This window comes from Colias philodice, chromosome 12, assembly GCF_061535455.1.
Source record: "Colias philodice isolate Cphi_HAF_F1 chromosome 12, ilColPhil1 Martin Lab GWU primary, whole genome shotgun sequence".
NCBI classification, from domain to species: domain Eukaryota; kingdom Metazoa; phylum Arthropoda; class Insecta; order Lepidoptera; family Pieridae; genus Colias; species Colias philodice.
In genome coordinates, this window is record NC_143097.1 from 1,156,253 (window position 1) to 1,182,374 (window position 26,122).

General features: G+C 33.2%; 1 protein-coding gene and 1 long non-coding RNA gene across 2 annotated transcripts in view; one reads left to right on the top strand and one right to left on the bottom strand.

The window, feature by feature from the left end:
• LOC149483754 (uncharacterized) overlaps nt 1-6,014 on the top strand; it is a 92,281-nt gene extending 86,267 nt beyond the window's left edge. Inside the window, exon 3 of the long non-coding RNA XR_016316433.1 lies at nt 5,531-6,014. This is a non-coding gene — a long non-coding RNA (uncharacterized LOC149483754). The remainder of the gene's footprint in view (nt 1-5,530) is intronic.
• Nucleotides 1-26,122, bottom strand: part of LOC149483757 (uncharacterized) — a 190,310-nt gene that overhangs the window by 57,154 nt on the left and 107,034 nt on the right. Inside the window, exons 3-6 of the mRNA XM_089702006.1 lie at nt 19,698-20,076; nt 11,886-11,953; nt 2,059-2,926; nt 16-116 (exon numbers count right to left, since the gene is read on the bottom strand). Coding sequence (XP_089558132.1) covers nt 16-116; nt 2,059-2,926; nt 11,886-11,953; nt 19,698-20,076 — 1,416 coding nt within the window. The remainder of the gene's footprint in view (nt 1-15; nt 117-2,058; nt 2,927-11,885; nt 11,954-19,697; nt 20,077-26,122) is intronic.

The window sequence follows — 26,122 nt, forward strand, 5'->3', positions numbered from 1 at the left end:
TATATAAAAACTTACGCGCAAAAGAAAATGGAAGTCCATCCGACCATCGAAATTCACCCTCTTGTACCGCATCCGTGGCCCCGATCCAATAAACGTCGTCTACACCAGCTCCAGGTCTATATAAATAATAAATGGAATATTAAAAAATATTTTTTAAACAAATATACATAGTATACTTCCGAAACTGTACTAAAAAGAAGGCGGCGAAACAATGGATTCTAATAAATTACTATTATGTAAATTATAAAAAAATATATATTGTCTAAGAACTAAGATTATGTTAAAATAATTGAAAATAATCCTTATAATTTGTGTATTATGTATAATTTTAATCACACACGTTGTCAATTCAATAATATGCAAAACAATATACTCATGTATTCCAATAAAAAATCTCACTTACATCTTACATCTTCATTAAACACGGAATTTGTAAAAATTAACAAACCAAACATAGTTTATAATATTTACTAGAAAAAACAATTAAATTTTTAAAATATCTTTAATTAAATAACATTAATGTTACCAAATCAAGCACACCGAAATAAAAATTCCCTCGCATTTTTTTATTCTTTTTTTAAATTCGAATGGAATTGTTATGTGCCAGTATTCAAATGTTATTTTTTTTCGTTTCTAAGAAGGTTTTATAATGCCATATATAAAAAATAATTAGGTACAGATAATATCTTAAAATGCAATTATTTTATCTGCGTATTCAAATTATATAATTTAAATAATAGAAAAAAATCGGACTAGAAAATGATATCAAGTTCTAACTTTATGTCGGTAATCTGTAGATACCTATATTAATGCGCGACTCAATAATGCCTCAGAGGAATAAACCTATGCTCTGAGAATAATGCAAATTCCGCAGTCAGCTGTCATTTTAAAATTAAAGTACCCTTTTAGTATAATAAATAATAATATGCTAGTTCATTTAAAATACGCAGTTGTTTCAGTTGTTTTGTACAGCCAGAATGATGGAAGAGGTTTAAATGCAGTTAAAGCAGAATGTGTCAAAGGATATTTGAACGTGAGGCGAATTTCATCTGTTTTATGTTAGTGAAAACGTTTAAATATTCAATATAAACTTCATTCGAATAAGTGCAAATACGACGATATTAATTTACGCGGGCAGGGTACAATTTGTTTCGTGTGATTGCTTTTTAAATGATATAGTTTACTATGTATTAAAGTTTATATAGACTGAATTGCTTGATTTACTATGGTAGAATTATTTGAGTGTATATTTAACTTCGTATAGTGATCTTTGGTCGAGTAGAGTGTCGAGGGTAACATATTAAATGGAATTAAATGTTATTGTCATATGGAAAACAGGCGTGGCAGTGAACGACAATGGTGTAGGCATGGACGTATAAAAAAAGACGGACGGTATATCGCCTAAACATTGAGTGAAGCCTAGTAATGGCGGCGAAACATCCATGTGTGTGTGCCATGTTGCCATGGCAACAGCTGTCCTGTTGACAATGGCGGCTGTATTTTTTTCTATAAATTTTGCCGTAATAATTTTGGCATTAAAACATAAAAGAAATAACTTGCTTCCCTGTGGAATGTAATCCCTCGTGTTTTGTTATTTAAAATTGTACTGTTGCGACACCATTTAACCACGCAAGACGGCATTTTAAATATTTTTTGTGAAACAGTGACGCAGTTAATCAGTCGGTAGTTCACGACGTAATGGCGGCCGACTAGCTTACTATGGTGAGAGTGTGTGCGTCTTTATTGTCTTTACACGATCGCTAGCTTACTATGGTGGCTTCACGTTGTTTGTTCGTAATACGGCGTCCGTCTTTTTTTATACGTCCATGGGTGTAGGTACATTTCTAATTATCCACTAACATTTATAATAGTGTTCATGTTACTTCAGTCACAGCAAATAAATTTCAGTGTAATAATAATTAATACCTTTGTTGTTTTGTAGATACGTATAAAGACAAAATTCTAAGAAATTTTAGAGCTAAATGAACGTAGTAGGTACTTAACATCATTGTGACAATAAAGCAAAGAGTTATTTAATGGAATAGCGTTTAAACTTACATATTTGTTAAAACTTGGTCCAAAACCTGTTGCTGGTGCTCATTCGACAGACTGGCCAGGTGTCCACCTTGTTTGACGCATTCGGCTTCAGCTTGCCTCCAAGTTTTCTTCATTTCCCTTACTGCAGTTACACAAAAATCCCCAGATATTACCCATCCATAGTCGCAATGACCTACAATATCTTCAACTGGCTTATCCATCCACCACACTTTCATCCACATCGCGGAAGCATTTCTTTTTCCAAGTATAGTGACGTTCAATCTTATCGAATTCCCCTCTGAGATTATTTGAACGCTCCTCAAAGGATCCCCGGGGCGTGAACAATGCTTCCACCTAGAATCGCCATCTTGTAGAACTAATTCCATCCCTTTGCAGAATGTTTGCGACTCTTCGTGAATGACATTCGAATTTGCGTTCTCCGGTTTCGTGCCCATCTGTAGGCGGAGGGCCACACGGTTCCCGTATGGCAAGTGGATATTGTAGGAACATAGAAGTTTCACAGCCGGGCCGACGTCGAACGAGCCGTTTCTAGCCGTCAGAAGAACGTCGTGACAGTGGTCGACGAGACGGTAGATCGCGGCGAACGTGGGTCGCCCGTGGAGTTCAACTTCTGGGTTTTTGGACGAAGACTGATAAAGATATCTCCTGGATTGGAGCGGGATCTGTTCTAGCTTGCCGCAGAGCGTCGGCGAGGTGGGGGTGAACCGGACGTACCCCGAAGAGCAGGGGACGTTGAGCTTGTGCAGTTCTACGAGAAGGGCATTGCGGGGTGGGACGGGGGGGAAGGTGAGCAGGCACCCGTGCGTCCGGGGCAAGTGGCCGGAGTGGACGCGCCCTGAATGACCGCTACGTATTCTTATCGCACAATCTGAAACAAAACAAAGTTCATTAATTTATCATTAAATAAAATCTCTGATTACGATTGTGAATGAGCGTTATGATCTTAATAAGAGGCGGTTATCTAGACTATAGTACTCATAGCAAGACATTTACATTTTGTTCAACTCGGCCCATAAAAACTTATTATTACTACCAGTGTAGCGTTTTGCTTGCACAAGCTTGTATGTATTTTTGATTATTGTACCATGTCAAGGCCCTCTCGTATCTGTAGTGGCACAAACGATATAGACGCTTTGTGGTTATGCTTCGGGCTAGTAAATATTGGTTATACTTATACATAATAATATTGATATAAGACGACCAAATTTCAAATTAAGAGTTTTAAAATGGAAGCGTTTTTTTTTTGGTTTCAATCATTTTATTTGGGTGTTTGAATTTATGAGTTTAATAATAATCGTAAATATATAAAAGGAAATCCTAAGTCGATACTAATGGTCCATAAAAACACTCACAAAAATACGAATTCTTAAAAGGAAAGAATTCGAATTCGCAATTACGTAAAAATGTATAGAACAGAAAATTCCATTTCGCTTAGTAATTGCTCATGGTAACTCAACTCTGATAACTTGCTACATTTCTTCCATTCCTTCGTGCCCCGAAAACTACAATTACCAACACATTTATTTTGTTAAAACCATTTCATTGCAACAAGAAATATATAACGCTATATATTTCGTAATTAATATTTCTCTTAACCTAAGAATATAATCTAATTGGTAGTGAAAGATATTTTACAACCCGTAAGGTTGGATAAAAGGCATTCTTTGAACCGGAAAATTAAAAATACTCCAAATTTTGAACGTAATGAATGAAAAGAATTAACAACTTAGTTCACGTTTTATTAACTTTGTAAGATAATTTTTCGTCTAATATAACGTTGTGTGAAGTCCCATGTCCCCTAGTGGGGTAAGGGGTAGATGCATTATACATCTGTTTCACTGATTGATTTTCTTTAGGGATAAGCCTTCTATGTCCTGCCAGACCAAGCCATTTTTTTTCTTCATCTCCACCGGGAGTCGAACCCAGGACCCCTTGGGACTACGCTGACGCGTCAATCACTGTACCAAGGAGGCGGTCAATATCGTAAAACCAGTGAAATCCATACCTCATAACAAACATTTAATTACACAAAAGCGATAACAGGTAGATGACTGATATAAACATAATGTGGATAAAAAATATAACCACAGTTTTATCTTCGATATCTGATAATTTAATTTTTACAACACAAAGCTTTGCAATGTTATACGTAATAGAACCACAGATAATATACCTAATACCACAGACTAATAATAATATACTACGTATACAACTAATACTATCCTACTAATATTATAAATGCGAAAGATTGTGAGGATGTTTGTGTTTGTTACTCTTTCACGCAAATACTACTGAACCGATTACAATGAAATTTAGCACACATCTAGAGGGTAACTTGGATTAACACATAGGATAGGTTTTATCCCGGAAATCCCACGGGAACGGGAACTATGCGGGTTTTCCTTTGAAAACGCGGGCGGAGCCGCGGGCGGAAATCTAGTACATATAACGTTTTGAATGAGAAAGGTAATTTGGTGATGAAGATAAAAACATATTAATAATTACCCCCTAGATAAGAACTAAACAATTATAAACGCCGTTTCAGTATTTAAATACAACTAAGCGCTACATAGGTGCTACAAGACGAAGCGTGGGACGACCTCCCACAAGATGGACAGACGACCTGGTCCGAGTGGCAGGGAGCCGCTGGATGCAGGCCGCCGGTGACCGGTCGTACTGGAAATCCTTGAGGGAGGCCTTTGTCCAGCAGTGGACGTCCCACGGCTGATAAGAAGAAGAAGAAGAAGCGCTACATTCAAATTGTTATAATATAGCTTTAATAGCCAATACTACAACGATTCCAACGAAACAGTAAGTGCTGCTTAATGATAAGAAATTTCTCGATTTAATGAATTCTGATGTAAATTTTCCATTATGCCAAATTGTTATTCGCGTTTGCTTTCGTAAATCCGAGTATCTTAATGGCTGAAATTTGTCTTGTTTTCATTTGGAATGTATCAAAAGTTTTGATGACGGAGTGCTTTCGAGTTCGTGGCATTGTTAGCTTTAAATGTAGTTAGCTGGTTAATATTTATGTTGGTAAGGTAATAAAATGTTTATAGCGTAATGAAACGTTTAGATTTGTTATTATAATGCGCAAATGCAGACCAAACAAAAATAGCTTATCGTTTAATTGTATAATGTACTAGCGGTCTGCCCCGGCTTCGCCCGTGGTACATGTTTACGTTTTCTCTACATAAAAACCATCCTCGTACTTCAAGGAATATAATAAAAAAAGAATTATCGAAATCGGTTCAGCCGTTCTCGAGTTATGCGCTTACCAACACATTTTGCGATTCATTTTTATATATAAGAGAAGATTAAGTAGTTAGTGAAACACAATACATAGTCGAAGATTGTGTTTTTGTGAACTATTCGCTAAAAAGTTGAACTTTAGGTCAAGATTTAAGCAGTTCTCCCGACAAATGAAGAAAATAATTAGCACAAATAATATCTATTTCAAGACGTATAGATTATAGACTGGGGTAGAAGCCTTTGATAATAATGAAAAGATAAAAAAAATCGCAGTCGGATGAAACCCATTAGAAAAGGAGGGGAATATGATAAAAATGTAAGGAAAAATAAATTACGGTCAATCCGAGTTCGGGAAGCGGGAGGGGGGAGCTTTAAAGAGAAAAAAATGGTTTCTCTCGATTTCCGACAAAACTACAAGTCCTATAGAAAAAAGTTCAATGGCAAAGTTGTAGGTAATTAAAAGTTCTACAACTTTTGTATTCACAATTTTTTCACATAACCTAAAAATTTAGGTGAAAAATTCAAAAAACCAAGTTTTTGGTCTTTTATTTCTATCTACTTCAAAATTTATTTTTTTTCTACGAAATTTGGTGGAAACTTACTTTATTATGTCCCAAATACACTGTAATTTATTTGATTGAAAATATTTATTTTTTCGCCTTATTTTGAATTAATACCAAAAAAATAACCTAATTTTCAATCGAAAATTCACCCGTCAAAATATCAGCTTTTTTCAAAAACTTGGGGTGCCTTTTATTCATTGAAATCTCTACTTTCATATGGTGTAAAAAAAATAAACACCACCATAGTAAATGTTCTCAGGAAATGCATACAAACAGTCTGAAAATTAGCTTTTACTAAATCAGGCACACTTCTTGAACTCTATATCTTCTCTTGTATCGGCTTTTCGGTAATATTTCAAAAGAAAAATAATTATCTGTTCTAAGTTTAATATTTTACAGCATATTCAAAAGCAAAATGATGTCGATAAAAACATTTCAGGTAGTTCGAGAAGTGTGTCTGATTTAGTAAAAGCTAATTTTCAGACTGTTTGTATGCATTTCCTGAGAACATTTACTATGGTGGTGTTTATTTTTTTTACACCATATGAAAGTAGAGATTTCAATGAATAAAAGGCACCCCAAGTTTTTGAAAAAAGCTGATATTTTGACGGGTGACTTTTCGATTGAAAATTAGGTTGTTTTTTTAGTATTAATTCAAAATAAGGCGAAAAAATAAATATTTTCAATCAAATAAATTACAGTGTATTTGGGACATAATAAAGTAAGTTTCCACCAAATTTCGTAGAAAAAAAAAAAATTTTGAAGTAGATAGAAATAAAAGACCAAAAACTTGGTTTTTTGAATTTTTCACCTAAATTTTTAGGTTATGTGAAAAAATTGTGAATACAAAAGTTGTAGAACTTTTAATTACCTACAACTTTGCCATTGAACTTTTTTCTATAGGACTTGTAGTTTTGTCGGAAATCGAGAGAAACCATTTTTTTCTCTTAAAAGCTCCCCCCTCCCGCTTCCCGAACTCGGATTGACCGTAATTTATTTTTCCTTACATTTTTATCATATGGGTATCCTTTTCTAATGGGTTTCATCCGACTGCGATTTTTTTTTGTTTCAAAAATTATCTACTCTAGTCTATTATCCGAATGACTGACTTTGACTGTGTAGGTAGGTACTCTTAAAATAAAATAATGCTTCAAATGATTCAGTGATTCCAGAAGTTTCGACACACAACGACACAATATTGAAACTTTTCTCAAAGTTAAGACATAAAAATTATCGTATACCGTAACAACATTAGCCTAGTCTTAAAAAGTAAATTATCTTTAATTTATATTTTTGGTTTTATGGCATTCAAATGCTTTATAAATATCGTGGGTCACGAGTGGCTGAGTTTGTCAGGCATCCGCCCCGGAATGGCGCGAAAGGATGCGGGTTCGAGTCCCGCCTCGTGATCGAATTTTTTCTATTCTTTATAAATTTATAAGTAAATTATCTGTTTAAGCAATCACGTCTGCACTGCCGCTGAAAATCGTAATACCGTGTACTAGCGCCATTTCTTACAAAACTGGGCTAATTTGTATTCTCTCCAAATACTTTATGCTATCTTTTTGGATTTACATTCGCGATGTAGTCGGTTTTAAATAAACCATTTGTCTTGACAACGGAATAATGTTCTGTATGTATTTGACTAATGTACTTTTTAGTGTAAATTCGCTCTATGCGAACACATTTGTTACAATTTGCAATTTGCATTGTTAATTTCGAATTGTAACAAGATTAATGAAATTGTTATAATGTTTAAGTTTTCTGTATTTCAGAATTTTTAGAAACAAATAAAATGACAGCATCTCATCATACCATATTGTAGCTCTATTAAAATTACTTATTCTTCAATGTACCATACTCCCGTACAACTCAATAAAGAATAACCTTTATCAGTTCTTCTTCTCAGATAGAGAACTTAAATACAACTTCACTTCATGAAATATAATTCTAAAAGCAATACCCATTACGACTATCAGCTCGCGCGGAATGCATTTCCAATAAAAATCTACTGGTATTAAAACGTTTTATTCCTATATTGGTTGTTGTTAAATTTTATGGGCCGATAGTTCTAGCTTATAAAAACAGTAGGTCAGATCAGGTATGCCACTTGGAGCAGCTGGCCTTTGTATTGACTAGCGCTTAATTGAAATTTTTATCGATTTGAGAGCTCAAGCACGAAAGGTGTATAAGGTGTATTGACGTTGTGTATCACACAATATTTGGCTAGAATTTTAGAATTAGATGCAATATATGATAGGGAATTATATGTTATACAAACTGAAACTTGCGTAATCTATCTCTGTACCAAATGTAATAACGATCCGATCGGCCATTTTTACGTGAAACATACATTCTTACAAGCTTACAATCTTTCGCGTTTTTAATAAGCTTCACAAATGAGTATTAAAATTTTATGATCTTTTAAATAATGTGTTTGTTTGGTACATCATAGCTACTAAACATATAAAATGATTTGTGTTTGATAATCTTTTTGCAAGAAAGTTATAGTAGCGAATACGAAAAATCTACATTTCAAAATAAACAGCTGATTCTTACTTGTACTTGCGTAAAAACAAAAATGTTATTTAATCATAAAAGTTAATTGAAAGTTAAAATAAATCTGTTTATAACTGACTAGCGGTCCGCCCCGGCTTCGCCCGTGGTACATATTTCGCAATAAAAGGTAGCCTATGTTCTTTCTCAGGGTCTAAAGATTATCAGTGCCAAATTTCATCAAAATCGGTCCAGTACTTTATGCGTGAAAACCGTACATACATACATACATACATACATACATACATACAAACCTTTCCTCTTTATAATATTAGTATAGAAATGACTAAAGCTTCAGTACTTTATACAAGGAACTAGCATAAAAGCGTTACTAGCTTAAGAAAACTTTGAGCTAGTCAAGAAAAATATTGTCGACAAAGTGAAGCAAAGGCGGCGCTTATAAAAACGTTTATTCCCGTTTAGAGTGCTATCTCTTATCAAAATATTGTCCTACTTTCTGCGATCATTGCACGTTACGTAATTTAAAGATAGTAGGACTTCTGCTTCTTGGAAGGAAGGTTCTGTGTATCGCACTTTGCTTGAATGAGATATTTTTTTATTTTGCAATAAATTTATGAATGAGTTACTGTTGCAATATATTCTGTTTCATGAATATGAAATAAATGAAAGATATTTAGTTCTGGTTTCATGGCCTTACCTCTTTAATAAAGGTTATTTTCCTTATATTTTTGCATTGTAGTCTTTTCTTTTATTTCAAATGATACATAAAATGTATCGGCACATCATCTTCAAAGCCTTACAACGTTTTTGCATCTATCTTTGACATCCGAGTAAATTATTCAATTATCCGAAATTCGCTTTTAGTATCTCTATCAGACTTCTAGCATCCAATTTGTACGGTCAAAGCAACTGGGTCAGGCAAGACACGGCTCAAAATCGATGTTTGTTCCCAAATAGTATTATAACAAAGATGGAAATTGAATTAGAAACGTAGATTTTATGTGAGCGTAAAACGGATTCTACGTTGTTGTCGATTGTGGTACGAAATTGGTTAAATGTGTTTACGACTTGACTTTGTTGTGTCTTCTTGGAAGAAGCATAGCTCTGTTGTTTTTTTTAGGCTTGAAATATAATATCGTATCTGTAAGATTTTCACCATTAGTCAATCCGTTAGAGGAAGGTAAAAAGCTTTCTTGGTAAAGACGGTGGAGATATAAAGCTATTTTCGACTCACAGTTTAAAATAACGGGAAACAAATAACAATCGAGGCTTCGTAACTTGAAAAGAGTCATAAAAGTTTATTGACATTTTTCATATTTTATCAATACGTTATCGAGAACAGAATTCCTTCAATTGGTGAAAAAATTCTGTTGTGGATAAACGAAAACATTGTTTTGATTTAATTTGATGTGGCTACCATGAAACAAAGAGTATAACGACATAATCTTAATATATAATATATAAATCTCGTGTCACAATGTTTGTCCTCAATGGACTCCTAAACCACTTAACCGATTATAATAAAATTCGCACACCATGTGCAGTTCGATCCAACTTGAGAGATAGGATAGTTTAAACATGTAGGTACCACGGGCGAAGCCGGGGCGGACCACTAGTAATATAATATAATCAATCTGTGCTCGTTCAGTGTAGTGGATATAATCTAATTATTATTTGTGTATAAAGTTTTTAATCTATTAACTTTTTAACCTATCTCTTACACTTTAAAATAGCTCAGGTGATTTTAATAAAAAGTGAAATAAAAAGTTTTAAATATTACAAAAAAAGAATTGTAATCAAACAAGATATCTCTTGTATACAAAACAATTAATCTAGTTACGCTCAATGCAAGATAAAAACGATGAAATGTAAATCCGTTATCAATCGGAGCTTTTGATCTGTATTTTTGATTAAATCAGTGATTCATTGGAAAAAAACAATCCTTATTATTGTACTGGTTTATTTTATTTTCTTTCTTCTTCTTTATTTTGTACAAAAGTCATGAACATGATTTAAAATATTCTTTCACCAGCAGAATAACTAAGGGGCTAAATTATAACTTTCAATCCGAGTGGAACCGCGTCCTCGTCACCGTCAATTGTTTAATATCTGTGATGGCCCCTTTACAGACTTGGCAGCGTTGGTCCAACAAATGATCATCAATGTTTGCGGTCATTACGGCGTACGAATAAATAATACATATATAAATTATCTACAATGACGGCGGAACATAAACATTCAGGCCTTCTACACTATCGTGATTGCCTCTACTCGTCCAACGCTGCCCATAGTGCCGAGAGCCCATGAAGAAATGTATCTTTGAAAATAATAATACAAAGATCTTTTAAATCCAAAATACTCCTTGCAGGCTTCCGTTTATATGGCACGTGACTAGCGAATGTGAAGTGCCACTGTATAAAAATTTCAAACGCAAACGTCGCTCCGTTTGATGACGTATTTACATATCAAAGGGAAAAGTTACGGCAGTCGTTGAAAAATTTGTGCGCGCAAAAAATTGCACGAGTCGCTGTAATATGTCGAGTTAATTTATTAATGTCGTTTGTTGTTACGTGTTTTTCTGGTTTTGGAAATCTTGAGAGATTTCTATACGTATGAGATATTGTTAAAGTTAGTTAAGTAGCTAGCACTAGTTGGAGTGATGCTAGGTGAGATTGTCGGTGAAAACTGACTAAAATGTCAGGATTTCGGACTGAGGAAGCTGATATTTATATTCCTATCAGTGCATCAAAATGAAAAAAAAACCTGAAAAGCAAAAAAAGAATCATCATAAAAATATACTTTCGGGCGTATTTCAAACAAGCATTGATTATTTTAATCGTACCATATTTTATTTACAGAAAATGTTTAAAAGTAGCTTTAGTACAGATATCTAGATGTGTGTGTTAATCTAAATATTTGAAACCAAGATGCTTAATATTAAACAAAAGAATAACATCATATGATTAATGTACCTACGACACCTTCCCACTAGGCCAAGGTTAAAATATAACTTCAACCAATATTATCCCGATCTTTCACCGCATAAAGAGCAAAAAAGTTTTATGAGAACTTGTATCAGCTTCTACCAAGTTATATTATTCTCCTACACTTTGTCATTTGCCTTTATCCCCAACGTAATGTTGTTATAAAGTTCGTGTAATCGAAATAATCTCCAGACGTAATCGTATTATTTTGAATATATTATCTTGAATTTCTTAGTACCTAAAGTAGGTACGTAATAATAATCGTTTATTATCCAATGATAAATGGAAATGTAATAGTTTTACTCGTTTAGAAATACACGGGGAGAGATAGATTGTTTTTAAGTCGTTAAAGCGAATATATTTTTTTCGAAAATCTAACATTTCTATGTGAACATAATATTATAATATGTAGGTATAGGAAATTATGTAAATTTTACTCACTAGTCATGTATGCACAAAAATATACTTAGATTTATATTTAATTTCATTAAATACATATAAAACTCACCTAATCTTAAACTTTTAGTAAAGAACACTTGGTAAATGGTGGTACTCGTTGTTTTTCTATATCGTAACCTGAAACAAAGAAATGAATTAGAACACGTTATATTTATATAAAAAGTTTATAACCAATCACAAGCCACATAAAACTTTTAAGACCATTCTTTGAGAGTTTCACATCTTCGAAGAAAAGTCGAATATTCAAAGTATTTTTAGCTTTATAGATCTTACTTCCTAGTATTCATTGAAATACTTGCAAAACTTTGGGTAGGGTACTTTATCAGAATCAAAATTACAGTTTCAAAACTACAAAACCGATTAAATGAAATTAAACTCTACATATATTTGTTATAGGACTCTAATTCATCGACAATGTTAGTAAACAAACATTACAATTACACATTAGTTGCCTCTGAAAAATGAACGCATGCGATATCTTATTATTGTCAAAATTATGGTGTGTAGTTGAATATCTGAACCTGCTATTGCCGGTATGCTGTAAAGCTTACCTAAATTCTAAAAATCTTGTAATAAACCGCTATGTTCTAACTATTCAGCCGCTATTTTCAAAGTCGGTTAACAAGATGAACTAGTAAGTTTCCCCGTTATCGGTTCGCTTACAGGAACGGGTTGAAACTTTACGGCGAACTTACGAGACTTACGACACCAATACTGAACTTATTAAGTCGGAAGCGCCAGGGTTCTGTGTATTGAAGTTTGTTATAATAGCCCTATTTTCATGCACTTTAACCTTTCAAATCAAAATATATATTTCTGTATTTTAAGGATAGGTCGTGAAAAATGCAGTTGTTTGTTGCCTCGTTCTTACGGTGGCGCTGCAAAACGTAGCATAGACTAATAGGATAGTTATTCAAATGAAATAAATACGTATTGTCGAGCCAATTTAATAGGCAACATTTGACGTCTATCAATTTTATCTTCGAAGAGAGGTAACCTGCGTAAAAACATCGATTAAAGTGAATTAATCGATACATATTTGAAACATTTGTCAATCGAATTTATTAATTTATGATGATTTTTATTCACAAGTAATCAATGCATTCGATTCTAGATGTCAGATTTCGATTTTTATAGTAACGTCTCTGGTATTTAAAAAGAAAAAAGGTTTATTGACACAAAATTGTAATGACGTCAGTTCTTCAATTCAGAAATTGTTTATTATGTTTAGAATGGTTTATCAGTAAAATGAAATCTTAAAATGACTTGTATCGGTCATTATTATTATAAATATGTAGTCGTAATTGAAAAAAGTCAAGCAAATGTGCAGTTCTAACAAAACGAAATATCATGTTTATTCTATGTCGTCGTTACTAGGTTACGTTCTTGAATTTTGTTGAACTGTCAAATGTTGCCTATTAAAATGGCTCTACTATAGTCCCATAGAAAACATTGTAATTGGTGAAGCTTATGGCGTTTAATTTTATCTCAATAAATTTTATTTTCTGTACATCACCGTGTAATATTGATCCGCTTTTCTCAATTTCTTAATGCACTTTACATTATGCCATCCTGATTTCTTTTCAAATGAAAGCCTACAATTTACTTAAACGACGATGACTTTGAACCTTGCACCACTGTGACTAGGCTGAAAATGGATTGAGTCGATCTTCAACCTGATTAGCATTATCTGTTGGATGTGAATTTGGTTTGATTATTTTCAGTTTATTTCTGATGAGGTTAAAGGTAGTTCGGTTAAAAACTTTTTTTATTTTTTAAACAAAATATCGATCACGAGATGCATTTTTTTCTAATCTTTAAAATTTTCTCATTTATGAAGCATTAGAATGCTATAAAATTACGTTTAATTCATACGGATATAAGGCGCAAAAATTAATCAGTCAATATTTTGTTATGGAGCCACAACCCGCTGTTTCCATTAACAATCTAAAAGATTCTCGTATCAAACTATCTGAAGCCTCCAAATACTTGAAGTCTACCGCTAAGACACCATTAACTCTCATCACATGTGAAACGGAACTAAAACAAAGCTTCTAAGCGTGAGCGTTCACAATTTATGCCTAATATAGAGTAGGGTTGTCACTAATGGATAATTAAAAATATTTTTTTTTGTTTCATTATACATTTTTTACCCGCGTCACTTGCATGCGAACATTTGTATAATGTTTGCGCTTGTGTATAAAAAAAAAACATTCACAAAAGTCGTCCTACACTTGTAGGGTTGCATATTCGTGCGAATGTGAATGACTAGTATTAAAGCAAGAAGAATCTATGAAGAAAGATAAATTATTATACATCAATTGCCTTTTATTGTACTTGGTCAATGAAATATACAGTGGTTCTCATATAAACAATAGTTATAATAGGTTAATGAGAGCATAGCCGGAGGCAATCTGAGGGGATAGTTAACTGAGGGTATACAGGCGTCCCATTTCACTCCAGAGAGAAATAATAATACGTGATATGTTTAAGTTCAATGCATATTTCGTAACTCTATAGCTAGAGAATAGAAATAAGGAAATAGTAGTTTTTGGAACGAAGTTCCTTATCGCGCGTTGTGAAAGGGGGCTAGACAGAAAAAAATTCTCACGAAAAGTTGTAACGACACTTTTTTCGGTAGAAAGAAAGTCAGCTTTTTTAGTAACTTCGTTCCAACCGGGTGTTTCTCGACACCTCACAAAACTTTTTTGTTCAAAATTAATAATATTGAACAAAAAAGTTTTGTGAGGTGTCGAGATCGATCGAGTATTAATAATAATGACATTTTCTGATCATTTCACATTATATTATCATAATATTATCCATGTTCATTTCTATTAGAAACTAAACCCAGGAATGACTCGTTTTAGTGTTCATCATAAATCAATGTTCCTAGGGCAATCAACATTCGGACTTATGATCAATCCTAAGCATAAAGGATAATATTATTCACAGAATCTGTTTAAGCAACATTTTTTCGTATAAAATAGGAAAAATTGCCATCTAAAATATTATGTTGTAAAAAAATACAAACCACAGAGATGTTCCCGAATATAAATTATGATTGAAGGTACAAACGCAAAAATCGAGTAATGTCTCTACGTGTATTGTTCGAAAATAGACCTTATCGATATTGCAATAAGGTTCTATATTGCTTTGAATAAGTAAGTAATATGATGATACAGAATCATGTTGTTTGTCAAACCAAAATGTGCTTTATTGTGTGTAAAAAAAACAAGATATTGTAATGGCCTGCGTGATATCTGAAGAAATAATCATTTCATTTATGACGTAGATATGTGAAAATGTTTTCTTTCATATCTACATATATTATTGTATGTGGAGTAAGATTTCCACCTATTTAATTTTTGATATAACGATATAAATACCGGAAATTCATGTCTCTAATTAGTATTAAAATATGTTATATCATTTTAAACGATGGAACGATCAACGTACTGGCAGTGTGACCAATACCCATTTCTATAACAATATTAGAAAAAATAGTAGTTCGAATACACAATACATTTTAATCCAACAAAGTATTTTTCCCTAATCTTATAATAATAAGTAATCCTAATCTTATAACTACTGTGAATATATTAATATGTCATTCTAATTATTCTTGGGGGCGTATGTAGGTAAAATATTACATTGTAAAATTAGATTTGTATTGTGACAGTACGCGGGGGCGTTCAATTTTAGCGTAGCGTAAAAATTTTTTGCTAAATTTTTCCTGAAAATCCATGTTTTCTTCTCTAGCTTCGCGCATCCGGCATATTATACCGCTTCGCTAATATGAGCATTTAGTCTATGAAAACATAATCTTATTTTTATTAACGATAGGCTCACGTGCTGGTGGGAAAGTTGGGCGGGTTGCTTGTTATGTGGTGAGGTGGTGAGGTGAGGTGAACACATAGAGTTTTAAGAATTCATCTAATCGAAAAAAAAGACGGGTTGCACTCCGGGAGTGCCGGCAGAAGTGAAAACTTGATTATTAACGTTGAGCATGTTTGATATTTTGGAATGGTATCCGTCTTACGCTTTTTCGATCAGGTCACGTGTCCTGACGCGAGTTTAAGATTTTATACCCATTATAGAAAAAGTGCTTAACGCCGCTAAAGAAGTTTTCACTTCAAAAAAAAATGCGGCAGAAATTTTATAAGTATTTTTTACGAACTCAGCGTATGCAAAACTATAACCTCCTCTGAGCTTAGTATACCAACAGTGGGACACCTGTATACTAGAAAAATGCAACGTAATATTTTACTTTTTTGATATAACTAATATTATTTCACGTAATATTTTACTGATATACCTAATATAGGAAGAAGCAAAACTACGAGTAGGTCGTTGTTATATAACCACTACGTCCTATTAATCCAACAAAATAGTGAACAGTACATTGCTTTTCCTCATTATACAAAGCTCGCATTAATCATTCACGAATAAGCTTAACACAGAATACAGGGCGAGTACAGAAATACTCTAAAGTGACATTCTCTTAATCCATTTGATGGAATGCGAAGGTCGAAATCATCCATCACTCCAAATCGGACGGATCAGGGTCAATCAGGTTGAAGAATTAACTCATTTGACGACTTAATCCATTTTCAGCTTTGTCACCGTGCAGCAAGGTTCTAAGTCATGTTATCAAATGTATAATTTAAGTAAATTGTAGGATTTGATTTTGTAAAAATTCAGGATGATTTAATGGATAAATTACATTGTATGTATACTTGTTTACAGATATTAACTTTGTGATGGATTTATTTATTTTTGTATTTTATGTTTCAATCAAAAAAATGCTTTCCTGTTAGTTGCATCTGCCTCTGCGTTATACGAAAAAGTCATTAAAGTTAGCAGTAAAGTAGTTTTTATGGATCATGTAAATATAATATATGAAAATCTCTATGACTATTTATCGAGCACTATCTATGCTTTGTCAAACATAAGATTAGGAAATCTTAAATATGATATTTTTGCACTGAAGTGCTAATATAGTGTACTGTGTAATCTAATATCGACCGATCTGTAAGTTACAAAAGTATACCGCTAAGTTGTATTTTAGGTTAACGCTTTTATTTCTAAGTGTTGGTACGTGAAAAGTCAATGACGGCTGTATATAGAGAAAATTTATTACTATGAGTAGGTAGTTGGCTAATAGGAGAAGAAATGGGAAGAATTTCACAGATACCTACTATAGAAGATAATCCGTTGTCGAGCTCACATTTACAATAACTCAAAATTCTCTAAAAATCCAAAGCGAACATGAAAGGCAATAAATAAAAGGAAGTTATCACAGTTCCCGTTGCAACTGGTTTATTGGCAGTCGGAGCACACATTTGGCTTGCTGGTACCGTTTCTTTATTTGGCAGGTAGATTGCAGGCAAGGCTTGCCAACTAGGACGATGTACTGTAAGTTTACGGATACCGGACGGGATAAGTTGCAGTCTGTATGAGCTAGTTTATTATTTGGCGAATAGCGTAAGGATATCTATACTAATATTATAAAGCTGAAGAGTTTGTTTGTTTGTTTGAACGCGCTAATCTCGGTAACTACTGGTCCGATTTAAAAAATTCTTTCGGTGTTAGATAGCCCATCCATAGAGCAACAGGAGTGAAGTAATGCGGGTGAAACCGCGGGGCACAGCTAGTGTGAGATAAAATCAGATGGTAGGCAGAATTGGGTCATGATACTAGGGCAGTTACCGCACCTTCATAGACAGACGTTAAAGTGGTTTGTGGAATATTTACAGTATGTTAGCGGTTTGTTAGATGAGAGCCCCCACAATGTGGGGCAGGCAAATCGAATGCGGTTTCAGTGCTGTAAATTGCATTTATATAGAGGTGTGTGTAAGCTACGCTTTCTGCAAAATGTAAAGAAGATATTATTTTTTGCCGAGCCTGAAAAATGCCTCCTATTATTGGGAAGTAGAAATACCTGGAAAATTACTTTGGAAATCTGGGATAATTAACCTTTAACACTAGTTTTTGTTTAGGAATATATTTAAGTTAATTAAGGTCTTGATTCAAGATACTGTGTGTCGATGGAAGTTGTAAATTACTTTTCATTATCAGCAACAAAAGATTCTCTGTTATAAAAGACTTTGAGGAAGATGGGCGATAACTGCTAAGTAATGTTAATTACTAATGTATAACAACTTTCGGATGACGGACGTTCGTTGAGTTTGGGAACTTTAAGTAATTAGTTTGTAGGCATAATTTAGTGCGCCATAAACCAATTATTAAAGATTGAAATAAAATCTGTGAAAAAATGAATAAATAAAGATTGAGTCACTTTGAAAATAAATTTTAAATTAATCAATTTATCGGTACTTATAATAATTACTGTGATAGCCCGGCCTTCAAAAAAAAACAATATGTAATTGTCTTATATAAAGGCAGGCTTTCAATACATGTGAACCTACGAACTCACAATATTTCAGCGAACAGATTGATGAAATTATCAAACACAATTTTAATCTTGACAGCGAAACGAAACAAAAACATCATCCAATTGTACGGTTGTGTATACAAAGATTAATGAAAACAGTTGATTTTAATTCAGAACCTCCTTTCATCGTTGAATTTGTGCTGGGAAAATTGAATTTCGGGCATCACAAAAATGTATAGAGAAGGTGATACTGTCTCTATTCAATGTTCTGCGATAATTAAATCTAAGGTCGTGCCTATACATACCGTTTCTTGTTGTATTGTGTTGCGGAATGTCTTTAGAAATGAGCAAACTCTGTGTTCTGTCGTGAACATTGAATTAAACAAATTTCGGCACAATTATCGCGATGTTTTGGTGCTAAATAGGCCTCATTACATATGAACATTACGTAAATACGTTGCAAACACTGAAACACGTGCCTATTTATCTCCTAAATTATTTTACACGTTCATTAGAATTTAACTTATTATTTAAACTTGTTTTTTGCCTTCTGTATAGTAATTAATTCTTTAAATGAAGTCTCGTTATTAGAAAGGTATGTTGAATAAAGTACATACTAGTAAACATAATAAGATGTGGTCACGTAGATGATCGGCTACATGTGTTTCCATCTAATTTCGTTGATTCTTATTAGATTATAAGACCCACTTCACCACGTGTTAACATAACCAACGAGCATAATCCTTCAAATTCTTCAATTAAATCAAGTCAAATTCAACACGTTACAATTTAGATATATCTTTTTACCAAGGCTTGCTTTGGATCAAAACGCTTAACCATTTACTCCCCATCCAGGTGCCGTACCTTTATCTCAACAATTTTATACGAGTCACCTAACTACGTCCGTTAACGGTAAAAGCACACTGTCAGTTGTCACCAGTTCATTTGTCTTCATCGGGCTCTCCACATTCGTCCAAATAAACGACGCGATTAGCGGTTCCTGCACGTTTGATGAAACGAGAGGATTAATTTAGACACAGATGATATTATTCATCGCGAACACGTTTTAGAGGGAATTATTTCGTAATTTTAGAATCTGGTTGGATTTAATGCATGTGGTGGATTATTATCCAGGATCTTGAAGAGGACTCAAGAGATTTTAAGTGACGGAAGAGCTAAATTGAGAAATTTTTCTTTCAGAAATCTAATTTTTATGCAATAGATATTGTTAAAAGATGCTTTGATAGAAATTTATGATTCGTTAAAATCTTGAGAATAAAAATAAGATTCTTGCTAATAAAGTCACAAAATTATATCTTATAATTTGTTCAAGAAGTTATCGGCAGTCTGAATTAGTAATCAAATGATTTCTTCATTTCCAGATGGGATAAGAAAATATTGTTGAAAAGATACATCAATCTATAATCTAAAGTCTAAACTAATAAAAAAATCCGTGAAACTCACCTAAAAACAACACTAGTTGCCTCCTTATCTAAACGCGCAGCGTCCACAGACCACCTCAGCGCTACAGCACTTCTTCCTTCCAGCGGACCGCTGACAACAACCGCTGAGAGAAATCTATGGAACCTTCCCTTACTCCGCACAGACCTTGTAGCTCTGTAACGTGGCTTAAAATAATAATCACTTTTCGTCCTATAGTCACTAGGCCACTTAGTTCTAGAATGTTCGCGAATGTTTCTCGAACGTTTCGGGATGAAGTAGGGGGGAGTGTCACAAGGCTTGTCGGTGAAACTGGTCGGTGTGAAGTTGCCCCTGATGGAGCTGCCGATGAGCGAGTGTAGCACGTAATCTCGCAGTGCAGAATCTTCGAGTTGTAGGTGAACTGTAAAGAAAATAATAGGTTTGAATGCTGATAAACAGTTTTTATAACAAATATTGTCTGTCTGTTTTTCTATTATTCTGATTCGTGACAAATTAGGTACCTGAAACCATACTAAATTACGATATTATCATAACAAACAATACAAGAAATACAGATTTGTCCGTAGTATTTTGTATCCAACATGGTAGATACAACTAGCCTTAACAAGTACTATATACTTATATCAAAACTAGTACTACTAGTAGAACAAATGATTCTACTAACGAATTAAGGTTAGGGAAATTTTCAAATACTATGTAACTACAAGTATCTAAGCATTATATCTCTCAGCTTCACACGCCAAGTACGCAACAATAGAAAAGGTTCGATTACCCATAATTAGTTCAACCTTAATTAACGCTAAAGCCCTCAATATCAAGTACATTGAGGTCTGAGCTGGCCTCAAACTGTCTCACTGAACCAATTTCCGCGAGGATGTGGGCTAGCCCCGATAACGTCATGCACTATGGGAAAAATTGAATCAAGATGGATGATCCTTGATTGTGCGGTATTTATTTGAGGTTATATTATATTGTGTTGTTTTATTCCCTTTGTAGTGAATTGATTTATAAAAAGTTTAATTCATTGTTACTTGATTAGTTGTTTATCAAGTCAGTAATTTACGAAAGTTAAATACAAATTTTAAAGCGTACCTAATAATATGCTTGAACTATGTGAATTTCGCGAGTTAACTAACCGAGATCCTTTGATAATATTTATTATTTAGGAAAATTATACCAAGACTAATTAGGTACTTATTACTTTGACTATCTGAGGTACAGTCGCAATTTTCTTTCATTTTCATTTATACACTTTTATTTTCATTTAATAAAAACCTGTTAGTTCGACATTAGGTACAAATAAATTTTAAATTTATATGCATTGATTGGATTTCGTAACTGGAATGTTAACTGGATTAAAAAATAAATCACCTAAATCCATTTCACTTATTTTGATGTAAACATACTGCATGTTACAACACAAATTCGGTTTCTAAAAATTACTAACCAGTATGATATTTCTTCGCTAAAGAGCTTAGAACTAAATCTTTATGAAATCTCTACAAGCATTTATCTTTCAGTTTAAGCTCTTATATTATTAAAAATGAGGTAAAGTTATTTTAAACACATTCCGCTTCAACTTTGGCTTAAAGTGGGAAAATATTCAATCATAATGAAGCGGGGAGTATGAAGTGTTAATATTATTTATATTTTATTTTTTATATTTTCGCAACGTTGAACGTTGTTAGCCGGATTACGATTGTATAGTATTTTATCTTCTCGGAAAGTTTTGTTTCTTTTATTTTTGTCTGTTTATTAAGCAGCGGGTTACTTGTCAATAGAAGTTAGTATTAATTTGGCATGCTTAAAGATTATTTTACGCAATCTTTATTATATTTTCATAATAGGTATAAGTGATAGTAACGTTCACAATTTCAACTGTTTAGTAACCTACATTACAATAAATTAGGAGAGAAAAGGTCTGAGATTGATAAATAAATTTCGGCATTATCCTATTTGTCAGATGTGAAACTTCTTTGCCCGATACCCATAAGGGGACGCGGGACTTCACCAATTACCAAACTTCATCAACTATAATTAGTTTCAACTGTTATTATTATTTTATAAAATTATTTCCAAGTCAACCTACACACCCATAAAAGAAAAACTGTTAACTAGAGTTATAAAGAAGGTGTTCTTAAATCAATCGTATAGAAATAAGAGTAAAGTCCATCAAGCAGAAAGAATTAGGCGTTTTATCAGTGTTGTACAACACTACAAATCTTTATAGTATAAAGTAACTAGCTGTGCCCTGCGGTTTTACCCACAGTGCTCTACTCCTGTTGGTCTTAGCGTGATAATATATAGCCTATAGCCTTCCTCGATAAATACGCTATCTAACACCGAAATAATTTATTGAAATCGGATCCTTTCCTGAGATTAGCGCGTTCAAATAAACAAACAAACTCTTCAGCTTTATAATATAAGTAGATATAGATTACAGCTTAATAAAGTTCAAAAGTCATTTGCATAATAAATCTGAATAATAAATTAATTTGTATAAATCCTAAGCTAATCATAAAAAATGTTTGACGAAAAAATACTATTCTAGTAAAAATTCTCTTATGCTAATATAAAAAGCTTTTACCAGAGAACTTCACAAAACGAAATAAGTTTTCATAATAATTCCGCGTAAGACAGAAAAGTTGAAGGATTTAAGGTATCAAGAGATTTGTAAGGTAAATAATTTTATAAGGGAATGTTTTCGGAATTTAATCCTTTCCAATCCTGAATATACAATTTGAGGAAAATTTATATAGGTTTAATGTTTTGGACAACTATTTGATTTTTCATTTGATAGATATGAATATGTATGTTCTCTACAAGTGTTAGGTCTATTTTTTAATGAGAGAGAAATTTTGTCTTTTCTTCATAAATTTTTTTATTCTCTAATTTATTTTATTGTAATTTAATCATGGAACAAAATTGATGAACACAGCGCAAGATGTTACAAGATTTTTTTCGTGTTACAAATAATAAATGTATTATTTTCCTTCTCTGTGTAATTTATATTATTTTTCCTTACAAGCTGACGTTGGCAAGAAATATTAGACTTCCTGGTAATGGATGGAGCCTTCTTAATGTATGGAAAATTGCGATTATATTATGTAGTGTGTATAATTCGGTGGATAATTAAATGGTAAGTAGAAAACCGTTTGCCTTATTTATTTGTTGTAAAATTGTTTAAATTGTATTAAAAATAACACCATTTGATAGAATGAAGTGGTTTCATATAAAAAACTAGCGGTCCGCCCCGGCTTCGCCCGTAGTACATATTTCGCAATAAAAGGTAGCCTATGTTCTTTCTGAGGGTCTAAAGATTATCTGTGCAAAATTTTATCAAAATCGGTCCAGTAGTTTATGAGCCTATTCATTACAATCAAACTAACAAACAAAGTACCTATTCCTCTTTATAATATTACTAGCGGTCCGCCCCGGCTTCGCCCGTGGTACATATTTACGTTTTCTCTTCATAAGAACCATCCTCGTACTTCAAGGAATATAATAAAAAAAGAATTATCGAAATCGGTTCAGCCGTTCTCGAGTTATGCGCTTACCAACACATTTTGCGATTCATTTTTATATATAAGAAGATAATATACCTCTAGTGTAGATGAAATAACTTACGAGGGTCGGAGCTGGTTTAATAAATTTAATATAGATTTTTCAAACGCCGATCCCTCTCACCATTTTATTATTAAACGTATCACGTTCGCGTATAATTAGATAAAGGAAAATTCTTAATTACGAAAATTAATTCGCAGCTTCAAAAATCTTCTTTCATTTTGTGAACCCGATGCTTCAAGACATTAAGGCGTATATTTATCACTTTGACTAAAATGTGTATTAATTAAGGAAGACTAACGTGCTGTATTCAAGCGAAGCGCGAATTTCGCAGTTTTTATACCATTCATCAACTGAAAATAAGGCTTCAAGGTTTTCTAAGAATGACACTGAATTTGCTTTGTTTAATCTATATTTAATATTATAATGCTGACGAGTTTGTTTGTTTGAACTCGCTGATCTCTAGAACTACTGGTTCGATTTGAAAAATTCTTTGTGTGTTAGATAGTCCATTTATCGGGGAAGGCTATAAGCTATATTTCATCACGCTAAAACCATCAGTAATGCGTGTGAAACCGCGGGGAACAGCTAGTGTTTTTTATAAAGCTCTAGCCCTTATCATCACTCCGATAGCGTGCAACTTAATCCGGGATAAAAAATAGAATATAAATATGGATCGAATCAATTCAATCTACAATACAATTTCAAGTATACAACGTTTTTGAAGTTGTAGCGTATGAAATTATATGTTTTGTTTGTTTTTAAAAGACGTAATTTTACTACCGTCGCCTCAAGGTCTTGCTCGATAAATGCTCCAACACCCATTAAATCAACGTCTCTAAATGTAATTACATTATATAGGATTAAAATTTAATTTACTGCTAAATTTTCTCGTTAAACATTTAATTACAGTGTGATTATGCGGGATTAAAGAAACGCTGTTTTGTAAAATGTGCCCCTTAATTTTCTTTGTTACGAGTAAGTTTGAAGAACTATTGTCGTAACCTTATAATAGTATTATAATTTATTCAATTTAAAAATTTATTATATATTTCAGTGTTACAAATAACAAGTTCAAGCATATTTGATATAAGGCCGGATGAGTACATAAAGAAATATCTATATGGAGTTTTTACAGCGAAATCGGATTTAATGGGTCCAACTGTCACTCCATCATTATTATCCGATAAAGGCCATATAAAAAAAGTAACGCAGGAACCGAGAAACGCGACTACAGAGATGGATGAGTACGAAAATTATTTAACTAAAGAAGAATACGAAAAGCGGAAACTAAAAATGGACGTCACTTTTATATTAGAAAAGAAAAACAAAACTCTGCTGGACTTTGATAAAGACGAAATAGCAGTGGAAACAAGAAGATTTGAAGAGATCCGAGACTTGCCTGCGAATGTGAATTATCGGAGAGAAATATACTTTGATCCAACAGAGGCAAAGAAGTTTGCAAGGCAGAAGAATAAAATAGTCCGCTTGATGGAACAGTTCATTTATGAAACGAGGTATAAATTGCCATATGTTCAGCTGCTACAAACGAAATATAGACATACTCCACGATATAGGTTAGGGTTCTGCTTTGCGATATTGCAACATTTAAAGCAAGAACAGCGTGTCTTATATACGACTATGAAGAGATACATGGATAGGTTCCAGGCGTTATTCATTCATATAAAAATGTACGAGAAGATAGTAAGGCTTGATGTTGATATTAAAGATGTGATAGTTTATATAAAGAAACTTAATTGGGAACGAATGGAAATAGAGGATCCTGTTTATTTGGACCAGGTCAAGGATATTCAACAATAATGTTAAAAAAGTTGGTGGTTAAAATAATCTAATAGTTTAGGCATTATAATTCATTTCTTGTATCTTAAATATGTGTTTAATTTTATAAGAAGTGTTGAGAGGTAAGTTTTATTTACACCGATTAATCCTAAGCTAGATTATTTTGTAATTAAAGGATAATTGTCTTCTTTGATCATCTTGCACATAACACGTCTTTAAAAATGATAGGTACCTATATTTGTTTGTGATGTGCAGGAATCACAAAGAGACCCTGAGTACAAATTCAAAAGTTCGCTGGCTTGTTTGTTTTTTGTGTTGGTCTCGAGATAATTCGGAAGCTAGAGAGGACATATACCTACTACTTTTTGCCGCGGTAAAAGATCTACGCGTAATAACGCGGGTGAGGCCACGGGTGGAAAGCTAGTGTTTTCATAAATACCTAATATATAAAGATTTCTTCTAAGACGGCTGAATTGCATATCAAAGGGGTCAGTGTAATCTCGGGTACCTGTCAAAGTGTCAAAAGCAGTGAAACGTGTGAATTTTTACAAAGCAATTGTTGCGGAACCTTTACAGAGATAAAGCTTTACTCGCTCGCAAATGAGAATTTTATAGAAATGAGAACTGAAATTGTGAGTTTGAAATTCTTATACATATCTTTAAGCTTAATACTTGGAAATAAAATGAAACAAAACTAGTTAAAAGCATGTTATGGAGCCTTAAACTATTTTGTTCAACGCCCATACATCATGTAACGGACGTTCAAACTATTGAAAAAGCACTAACTATCTATTTTGTAATGGAAATAGAAAAACTTGTCACCGTGGCCGGAAAAAACACAGACAATAGCTCAGCAACAAATGTTTTTTTCATCCGTGTTCATTTATTCAGCGTTGGCAACACTCCAAATAGTCTGGCAACACTGAAGTGTAGTTCGAAATTTAAATACCGCTATCTTTGTAACGACGTTTTGAGTTTTAAGCGAAGTTTTAGGGACGTTAATTATTATTAGTGTTTTGAATTGAGTTGCTGGTGTGTGCTAGGAAGTTTGTGAGCTTGCCTCTTAGACCGGGAGATACTGA